The sequence below is a fragment of the Halyomorpha halys genome, unplaced genomic scaffold, assembly GCF_000696795.3.
Source record: "Halyomorpha halys isolate HHAL.00 unplaced genomic scaffold, Hhal_1.1 Scaffold1384.1, whole genome shotgun sequence".
Taxonomy (NCBI): Eukaryota; Metazoa; Arthropoda; class Insecta; order Hemiptera; family Pentatomidae; genus Halyomorpha; species Halyomorpha halys.
The window spans coordinates 171,429-183,066 of record NW_027109385.1 but is presented as its reverse complement, the minus strand read 5'-3'; the positions used below and the strand labels follow the sequence as shown (position 1 = coordinate 183,066).

The 11,638-nt window shown below is 30.2% G+C and overlaps 1 protein-coding gene across 1 annotated transcript in view; it reads right to left on the bottom strand.

Annotated features, from left to right (window-relative positions):
• The window catches only part of Itpr (Inositol 1,4,5,-trisphosphate receptor), a gene marked incomplete in the record, with an annotated part of 110,924 nt that overhangs the window by 30,182 nt on the left and 69,104 nt on the right, over positions 1–11,638 (bottom strand). Inside the window, 6 exon segments of the mRNA XM_067047567.1 lie at positions 651–883; positions 1,674–1,800; positions 2,425–2,536; positions 2,630–2,817; positions 3,228–3,370; positions 4,127–4,247. Of these exon segments, the coding sequence (XP_066903668.1) occupies positions 651–883; positions 1,674–1,800; positions 2,425–2,536; positions 2,630–2,817; positions 3,228–3,370; positions 4,127–4,247 (924 nt within the window).

Genomic DNA, 11,638 nt, shown 5'->3' with positions numbered 1-11,638 from the left:
TCTGAATGATGGTTGTTTTTTTTTTTTATAGCCCTGATAAAGACATGAAAACCAGGTCGAAACTTCGGCATAAATAAATATTTTTTGTTTCTTTGCTGACTGCACCCCCCCCCCCCTTCCGATCATCTTCTCCAATCAGTAATCTACAGTCAACTATCTGCACCTCATTATTATTATTATAGTTACAAAATACATCAGTGTCTGCATTACCAGGAACTGAAATGATGAATATTAAAAATTAAAGTATTCCATTCTTTGAAAGAGAATTTTCTTCGGATGTTCCTCAACTTATGAAGTCTGTCCTGTTGAACTGTCCTTCAAGTATATACATATATATATATATATATATATATATATATATTTTTATAACTCCCTTCCTGGTCATTTCTGACATATGGGGGTTATCTACAGGGTACTACCATATTCTAAACATGGTGGGGGGTCAAGTTTTCATTTTGTGAGACTGCCACAAAAATAAAAGTCAACCCCCCAGGCCAGATTCGAACCAGCGTCGCTGCAGTTACATATAACCAGTTAATGTGTGTTTTGGTGCTTTGACTTGCTTGGATACAAATGGGCCTTCCAAGTAAATATTATTAATTATTTAATACATAAAATAATTTAAATATTAATGTGGCCGTTTAACTTACTTTGAAAAATGCTTGACTTAAATCACCTCCCAGGAGCTTACTGTACATGCTTTTCTGAATTATAGGATTTCCACCCTCCAGTAGGGCTATTCCTAATTCCACAGCTTCCACAAATATAGAAGGAGAATGGACTGATTTAATTACTAATTCAACAACTAAGTCTGATGCTCCTTCACGGTCAAGATGACATTGCACTTCATGTAAAGTTCTACCAGCACGACTTAAAAGTTTTCCTTAAAAAATTGGATAAATAAGAAATAAAATATAAGAATAATAATAAAAATTAACAACAAAACAAATCACCCAAACTTTTTATACATTTAGGAATTGCACAGAACAAACAAGAGCATTATGGTTCACAAAAATAAATGTACCAAACATATATTTACTAAAATCATGTATGTCATGAACAGATCACTAATTGGTTTAGAAACAAAATAAAACAAATAAAATATAAAATCTTTGTTGAAGTGTAAATGAAATTCACATCTCTTCTAAATAATCCCTCTGTTATGGCGGGTAGGGGTTCAAAAGGAACCTTTACTAGCCCTACCGTGAAAAATAGTGAAAAGAAAAGAATAGTCGAATTTTGTTATTTTTGTATTTTTAAATGATTGAATAAATAAATGATTTAAGCTGGCACAGATGGCCAGAATGCTGGAAACTACGAGTATGTAGTGAGGAGACAATGGAGACGATATGAGTGTGCACACTGAGACTCTAAGAAGTCGTCTGTCTATTTTCCAGTATAAAAAACAATAGAGTAGTTGTTTTGTTTTTTGACTTCATAAAAATCATATAATAATAATCGATAATCGATTTGTGGACCATATGTTGGCCGTAACACCCCCCCCCTTTAATCAGTAAAATGTGGTAGTCATGGTATTGTAATTTTGTTTTATCAAGTAAGATAGTATTCTGTTTCATTAATGTTAAGGAAAAAATATTATATTTAACTACGAAACAAGGTTGGAATCATAATTAAACATAATAGTATATAAAAATAAATAAACAAAAAATTACCTCCTGGACCATGCATTAAAGCAGATGGTGGATTAGGCATCCTCAAGTCCATAATGACTGTTTCTCTTCTAATAGGAGTCAGCTTACCAAAATACCGAGTCAAGAGACTTCCTCTCAACATATCACCCTAAATATTAAAAAATATGATTTTATAATTATTAATTATTATAATAAATAATTAGCTTGACATCTACTAATGAATAATTAAGAGGGCAGGATACACTGGTGGGGGTGCCTGGTTCTAGAGTTATCAATACACACACGTGAGATACAATGAGTCAGAACTGGACACCAACTACCCGATTCATTTCTTACTTAGTATTAGGTACTTTTTTTCATTGGTCTGCACCCCAAGATATTGTCAAACCTTAACAAAACCAATTTTATGCCAGGATTTTTACCTTGTTGGTTCAGTATTATAAGCCATCTCACAACCCACTAGGCTACATCACTCCCCTTAGAGCATATCTTTTAATGTTAAAACACAAGATGAATAATGATAATAAGAATGAGGCATAAGCCCTAAATCTCTAGCAATAAAACTACACATCTTCATACAAGAAGAAAATTTAATGTACTGTGCAACACAATCACAATGGTTCAATAGGTTTACCCAATTTTATAAAGTGTATAAACCAAGACAACCTAATGGCATGAATAAAGTCAGATTACTCACACGAGCCGTAAATCAGGAATTAAAAAAGGGAAACAGAAGTTTATTTTTAATTTAATTTGTTTTAATATTTTTTACCTTTTCTCCATATTCTAAATCAATAGCCATCATTTCTCTCAAAGTTTTCAAAACTTTTACACACAATTTTTCCTCTTTTTCTTCCAGAAGTTTTTCACAGTGCTTAATAAGTCTGAAATTAATACAATTGTGAAATATTAAACTAAAAACTGCCTTTATAAACACTTAAAATGTATATAAAACAATTATTGGATATATATAAAACCTGCGAATAAATCCACCACTTTCACATCTCTTCCTTGCTTCAGTACCCTCAAGAAAAAGCAATTCTGGACTATAAAGAATATCTACCAGTAATGAAAGTTCAGCTTGAACTAGTGGTTTTAACTGATCTTCTAGCAAGAGTACAATATCCTGCAATCCTTCAATAATACTTCTATCTAAACGCATCAACTAAAAAAAAAAATTATCTAAAGCTTTGCTATAATCACATTAATATTTAAATAATAATTTAAATTAACTGTGAACTAAAGCTTAATAAAGTTTTTCAGATATTATGTCACGCAGCAAGAGAAGAAGGGCTCCAACTGCCTTCTGTCATACATTGTCAGTTAATGAAATAATTTTCCAAAAGATAAATTTTAGTGACTATAATGAATTTAATTTTAGTATAATACAAAATTAATACTAAACAAATTAAATAGAAATCATAAAAAGTGTTCGGCTGGCAACTGATTCTAGTATCTCTAATAATGAATAACTTAAATCAGAGACAGGAATGCATCAAGAAATTTAAATTATAAAAGTAGCCAATCAATTTTTCAATACATAGAATACATTCTAAGTTCAAATAATGTGCCTACCTGTGATTGTGAACGTTCAATTTTAGGTGTTTTAGAAGCCTGGAGCCATTTGCTTGTTTGTCTAGAAAGTAAACTGCTCTTTGTAAACATTGATGCAACCTGGTTTTCTAAATCAGATGGAATGGCTATCGATCTATTTTTTGCTGGAAATAATATTTCAGATTAATTTCATAGAATAAGAAAACACTTAAACAACTGAAGAGTTTATATGATAGATTTCAATGAATCAAAGGGCAATGACAGATATTTTGAAGAAAAATAATATGCCTGACAATTCTCTTGTAATTAATTCCATTTAAATTTTGAAAATTAAAATAATTAAATCATTAGAAAAGTAATTTAAAGTAAAATTCAGTATTTTAATACCTTACTATATATAATCAAGTTTTACGGTATTATCAAACAATGATATAACTTAACAGTTGAAGGATAATGCCCATAGATATGGAACTGTTGTGAACAAGATAATTTTAGAAGATATACATGTAGAACATACTAGATGAATTTAAGAGATTATCTTATGACTATTCAAAAATATGTAAGACCATACATTTCAAGTTCATTAAAATTATTATTTCAAACCATTGCATAAGTGATTGACAGCTCACCTTTTCTGAGATGAAAATTACAATGTTTAAAATGAAGAAAGATTAAAAAAGTGATATTGATTCAGTAAAGTGCATATTATGACAGATTTAGTGTAATAAAATGGGCACCCCGAAAGATATAATAATGGTTAAGAAGTAGAGTTCACAATTATATAGCTAGTAAAGTGGATACGATATATAAGTGTTTCCAAATTAAGGTCTCTAGAATGACTAACTATGCAGATGTGCCTTTATATACAAACAAAGCAGGAAATATACATGTTTAAAATGTATCATGAACTTAAAACTTACCAACTTCCACTAAAGTTCGAATACAATTTTCAACATTATAATGCTGAGAGGTATTGAGCCAGGGACATTGAGATACTCTAAATGCAGCATGCAGTAGTTGTACAAATATTGGTTGTCTGGTCTAAAAAAATATCAACAATAATAATATATAATAGATAAGCAAATGAACAAACAAAAATAAGATGAAAAACATAGGATATATTTTTATATACCAGTCGAGATGATAAATAATTTTAACTTGTGAATTTAACCTTGGTAACAATGTTATTTGGAACAGAAAAATATACATAAAAATAAATAAATAGACAAAATAATATAAAAATAAAGTAAGGAAACATTAAGTAACTTCATGGCTTCAGAAAATAAAAAATCAACAATATATTCCAAGGATATAAGTGATAAAATTACAAATCAAAAGCCTTAAATTATAACAGAATTCATGATAATGAATTATATATAAATTTCACATTTTAGCTCAGTAACCTGGTATACTCTAACATGTGTCAAATAGAGTATATGTTTCTTTTTTCTTTTTTTTTTCTATCTTGTATGTGATAAAACTGAGATATCAAAGCCAAGTTTTCGTCCTCAGCTACTCTATAGATCAGTGCTAAATAGTCCAAAAACTGCAAACATTTAACATTTTTTTTTTCAATTTGTACCCACTTTGATTATGAAGGAGTGATTTTTTTAACAATTATCTCTGTATACTAAAATAGATCACATTTTCAATAATTTGTTACCAAATTGGTCTCTGCAGACCTACTAGCCTCTGAGATACAGGTTCTCAAAATTTGGTGAATTTCCCATACTAGCCAATTTTTAGCTGTTTTTCATGTTCCACGATTCACAACCCGGTTTTACACTACCTACCTTCAATTATCTCTCTCAAATGGTTTAGTAAAGTAAAAGAAGGGTTTGCTTACTGTTCACAAACAAAATATTTATTTTTAAACAATTTTGATCTCTTTTCTCTCAACTTTATTCTTTTTAACATCCGACGTTTCGACCTCTCAGGTCATTCTCAAGGATTCCTACAAACAGCTCCTTTTAATTACTTTTATAACAAATTTCCTTCACTTACATACTGATTTCTTTGGTCTTACCTTATTCTGTCTGTATTCCTTTTTTTTTCCTTAAAATTCATTAATGCCGGCTAATTGCCTTTGTCCCAATCAACAATTATTATTATACAATTATAATTTGGGACAAAGGCAATTAGCCGGCATTAATGAATTTTAAGGAAAAAAAAGGAATACAGACAGAATAAGGTAAGACCAAAGAAATCAGTATGTAAGTGAAGGAAATTTGTTATAAAAGTAATTAAAAGGAGCTGTTTGTAGGAATCCTTGAGAATGACCTGAGAGGTCGAAACGTCGGATGTTAAAAAGAATAAAGTTGAGAGAAAAGAGATCAAAATTGTTTAAAAAGAAACTAAACCACTCTCAAACAACTATAATAATAAAAAATAAATCTAAAATATTTATATTTCTATAAGCATTGACAATTATAAAAGCATGATTCATTGTGTTGCAAGGATTTAGGGTGTTTGAATAAATTCAAGTAGTTGAAATAATTATTGTATTTAATCATGAACATTTACTAAGAAATTATTATTAATTCTGTTTACACACCAACACTTCTACACCAGAATGGGTTAATTGGAAGTGTGTGGGTAAATTGGAAAGGGAAACAAAATCACTAAATATTTGTAGTAGATAATTACTAAATTTATTTTTAAAAATATGTAGGGATAATAAAACTATAGAGTATTTATATTTAAATAAGTGGCACGAGAAACCTGTAGGTGGAATTCTATTGTATTTGGACCTCATGGAATTTCCAGGGCCAAGACAGATAAATTTCATCCTCAGCTTCCTCGTCCTAGACCTCCTCATGTTTCTTGATCTGGTTGACTTTCTTCTCTGGTTCATTGACAGGATAAAAGTGCAGTTTATCCAACTCTTTGTCATCTTACATGTCATCAAGGTCTGGTGTTTGTGGATCTATGCCAATTGTGATTTCTGACAGATTTTTACAGAAATATCTACTGCTATAGCACAGACAATAGAGCATTTCAACCCTACTTTTCTGTACAGTTGCTACTTCCTTTCTTACACCTGCAGGATATCATCTGTATGAAGTTAGAAGGGGCTACATTCCTTGACATTACCATTGGAGAAAAGTCTTGGGCTGTTGAATATACATATAATAAATAATCTTGGTTGAATAATCACACCATTATGGTAAAAATTGCCAAGAACTGACGACATTGTTAAAATTTTAGGCTATTTAAGAATATTGATCCACAAGGCAACCAAGGTCAAAAACATAGAGTAAACATTTCAGTAAATCACATACAAGATAAATTTACCCAAAGTGGACCCCTCTTCAGATGACAAGGTGACTGGCTATGGATCTAATTCATAATATTATATAAGAGAAGATGAAGATGATTTTTTGGAATTTTCAAAATTAAAAACAACACAAAATTAGTTCAAACACATTGGATGAAATCCTGCAAACAATACTCAATAAAAAAATGACAAGACAGTTTATCAAGCTGGTGTTAATAAGATGTACTATATTTTAATATCATGTCCATGCTCTAATTGTTTTGAAAAATTCATACATTCGTTAATATCAGTTTTATTTAAAAATAAATAAAAACAGGTCCAATGACAAACTTTTAATGTTTGACACCAAGGGATGGATGTTCAAAAAGCAGTTTTATAGCATTCATATCAAATTTCAAATAAAAGGTTCAAGCTATTACCAAGTAAAGTTCCAAGTATTTTACAAAGCTTCCACCATTGCATTTCACCAAAACCCAAGCATTAATCGTAAATCTCTTTGAAGTTAACAAATATTCTCGCTGCTACCTAGCTATAATTTCTTGAATGAATAAAATTATTTTATATAACAAAATTTCTGAAATTCATTAGTGATCAATGTACACTGCAATTTCATTTTCCTCCCACTATATAATAGTGATAAACATTCTTTTTTGAACAAAAACTTTTAGGATTAACACACTAACTGCCAACTACAAGATAACTCAGAGTTTATGTTATTGCCCTGGATTTCATATATATTTATAATATAAAAACATATATATTTATAAAATAAAAACTTTTTTTTTAACAGTATTAGTAAAAGCTTTCTCTGTAAATAATAGTCATGTCATATTAAACTAATTTAGGACACATTTATTTACTTGTAGTGTAAATTACAATATATATAGATGAAAATTGATTTTTTCAACTCGCATTGTCCCAGAAAAAATTTTGATGTCAATGTTAATATACATTTAAAATTTTAATGAATATTTTATAAAACCCTGAAATAGCTGAGGTTTGCAGATGCTGAGAAACATTGTTTTTTCAAACCTATTTAGTAACGATTTATGCCTTACTTGTTTCCCTTAGATCCTCTTTATCAAGTGTAATTTAAACCAGAATGTCTGTCAGAATCCCTCAACCTCCATTGTAGAAGCTAGTGGAATGGTTAGAGAAATGTTGGTAAATATCAAGTTAACTTCAACTCGTGTCCAGAAATAAACCTAAATTAAGTAATAAAAAGTTTATAAAACTCATCTAGTGAGCATTTATAAAAGGTTATTAGCACTAATGATTTGAAATAAAAAATTCCAGAAAATAACATATCTGCAAGTCAAAAGTTTTTTAACCAGTTCAAGTTAAATTATAACCATGTTTAATTTTTTCTCCCTTGAATTTTTATGCAACTATTTTCGTTCCATGCATGTTATCTTCTTTCTTCCCCAGATTTAAACAAATAACTTTTATGACGGTCAAGTTTAAAATGAAATGGAAATAAAAATCAATAAATCTGCCCAGCAGGGAAAGAGAACATTTATGTTGCTAAGCCTTAGGCAGTTGAGAAATATAATGAATTTAATGAATTCTAGAGAAGGAAAACAATTTGGAAGGCAGTAAGTATTGAAATAAGGTAAAATTAAAATAAACTACAGTCAAAATAGAGCAAAAAAGGTGGTGGTAATTTTTATAAGGCTATTAGAGGTTTGAATGATAAATACATGTCCTAAATGTACAGGAAAGTTTAACCCACTGATCAACCTTAATTTTGGTATAGTCAGTCTTGGGGTCCTAACATTATTTTATAAAAAAAAATAAAAATAAGTGGATAGCATCAGATTTCAGACAAAGAACTATTTTTTATACAACAGAAAAAAAAAGACTTCTTTGTTTCAACTGTGTATCTAGTGACAGAACTAAAAATAAGAAATAATATTCTTAAAAAGTAAGTCCAAGTGGGACATGTTTAAGCAACCAAACAATGTGATAAGCGTTAAAACTCTATACATTGGATTTTTAACGAAATCCAATAAATTTTATACAACCTTCTTCTCAATGTACTCCCCATTTTTGTTCTATAACAAAAGTAAAACACTAATTTTGTGTTAATTACACTACTATAATGTGTAATTGAAATTTTTGTTCCTGAAGATGGCATTTTAGCAGTAACATTGAACATTTTGTTTTATTGATTAAAATTGGTCAAATAATTTTGCCTTTAAAATCAAAAAATAAAACAATATTAATAATATGTTTACTTTTTATCTGTTATTATGTTTTTTATCCTGCTTTTTATTTTACTTATTTGAGTAGTGCACCTCAACTCAAAACCTGTGTCTTATCATATATTTTCATTATATCAATCTCTATATGTGACAATAACTATAATATCTGTTCATCTACCTCCCTTTAATAAACATATACATACTTAAAAGAAGAGAAGCAGTAGGATATATATATATATCTCCTATGGGTGCTGTTCTTTTGTAATTATGCTAAGATTTTCTTACTTCAGCCACAACCATGTGAATTTGACAGAAAGGTAAAAGGAATATATATTAGAGACAAAATTACTTCATCACTAATGTAAAAATTACGTGATTCAATGCCACAGCATCTTCAATGTACATAAAGAGCCAAATGTGATCTCACTCAGTATAAATGAATTTGCTATCAGCAATTTAATATGATAAAAATAACATGTACAAATACTTTTGACTCACGTTGCTGTTTGGAATAATTCAAATATACATAGTTTACAATATCAAGAATATGTTCTTTTTATTAAAGGATTGATGTACTACTAAATGGTTTTATTTATCTAAATTACTTGCTACAAATTATAGAAATATGTTTTATTTTATTTGATTTAAAGCAGGTGTACAAACACTTTCTCAAACTCTGACTGTATTAGACTCATATTCTGGAACATTACCGAGATTGTACATGCTATATAAACATTCTATAGGTAAGTTCTTGTTTCACCTAAACACTTGGGTAATAAAAGGTATATTGTAAATATTTTATATATACTTATTTTGTAATATTGAATGTATTAAAATTGTTAAAACAGATTTTAAATTTATTATATTGGGGTTTAGAAAAAAAGTTCAAGTTTTACCATTACTTGGTTCAGTCCTAGTCTACCAGTTAGTTACCTAGTACAACTGAGTTTATTTGGCCAATCAGTCTATGATTTGAATTCAGTTGTGTCATTAATAAACTAGGAATAACTAGTTTCTACACACACTTTGAAATGAATGCACTGCTTTTTGATAATTCAGAAAACACAGGTGATAAACATTATTAATTATTGTATTATTTATAGCATTATCAATTATATTTAAACATTATCAATTATTTTATTATTTATATAGCTGATATAAACTATCTATTGTATGAAGTGCAGCAATTACTTAAATATATTAAGTAATAATGAGGATCATTTTTCAATGCATCAAATCAATTTGATGCAATTTTGATTAACATTGATTTCTTAAAACCAGACAAACAATAAACAAATGAGGACTTATAATATAGTTACTTTGTCAAATATTTCTAAAAAAAGATTGTAGGATCAATTTATAAAATTAAACATTGAATTAATAGAGTTGTTTTAAGAGAATCAAGGATCAAACAAATTTTTATTCATAAATTATAACTCGGTCATAATTGTAGTATGGTGGAGTAACATAAATTCTTGCGTATGAGGATGACATTGCAGTCCTGGGAAGCAACCAAGATGATGTAGAAAGACTCTAATTAGAGAAGCAGACGAAATTGGTGGTAGACAAAAAAAGTATATGATTATAAGCCAAAAAATTCAACCTAACAACATGGACTGTGTGGATAGCAAATAGTTTCTGTAAATAAGAGTTTCAAATACTTTGAGATAGACCAGTTTATAACATGGGCAAACAAAGCATTCTTCTTGGTATCAAGAATACTCAAATCCCAAAAAATCTCCACAGATCTGAAGCTGAGGATGCACAATGCCATTGTAGCAAGACAAACAAGAAGTTCAGCTACAATCCACTAGTGCGCAGCACCTTCAACCTCGCCAAAGCTCTCAAATTTATTCATTACTTTCTTTTATAAAAAAGAACTGTTATTTTTACATATCATTAATTTTTGTACATACTACTTGGCAATCTCAATAAAATAATAAATAAACGATGCCAAAATAACGCACGAAACTACCTCAAGCAGATAAGATAAGACCGCTTCTCGGTCACAGCCGTATGCACTAGGCCTATAAATAAAGGTCTTAAAGAACCCCAAATTCATCACAGATAACAGGAGATCACTGATCCACAGTCTCTGCTTGAGACAGTTTCAGTTTATAGTTGATCCTGATTTCTAAATGGTTGTAATTTTTTGTTCACCCTTGACATGATCTCTCTCCTCTACCTGTTATCCCTTCGTAGGCTCTGCCGGCTAACTACCCTCCGGGCTTGCATATCTCCTTCGCCTCTGTCAGGATGAAGGCACCTGCATGACTCTGGCGGCTAACTACCCTTCAGGTCTGCATTCCTCCCTCGTGTTTATCGGAATAGTACCCAGTAGGATAAGGTTACATCCTCTGAGAAATAGTGGTTGTTACCCATTAGTCTCATCCTATCTACTCATTTTCCTTATCAATAATGAACAACAATGAAGGTAAGGTACTTCATTAACTGCACACACATTGTCGAGGCCTTCTGGACAAGAAGAATAATCAAGAAAATAACTCACCTCGACGCCAGCTCTGTTAAAGGACTGTGAGAAAAGGGCTCTAACAGGTACCCTAGAAAGTAGAATCAATATATTTGAAAGGAAAGTGATCCATGTAATTAACAGAGCAATCTGGGATCAGAGCCAAAACACATGGTGGAGAAAACTAACTGTGAACTGCTTGTAGAGACTAGTCAGACCTTATCTCATGATATGAAGACAAGGAGATGTGTCGTTAGGATAGGAGGGATATTTGGCTCAAAGAAATCCATCAAGATGCTTCTACAGAACAATGAATGCCACAGTTCTAGGCAAGAAACACTGTGGAAAACAGTAACCCAAGACAGATGTGGAGAAGGCTGGTTCAGATCAACAAGGTCTCTAGAGACAACAGAAAAAAAATTGTAACTTGTAATTAATAAACTTATACTCTTAAAAATAACCATAAATATCTCTTTATATA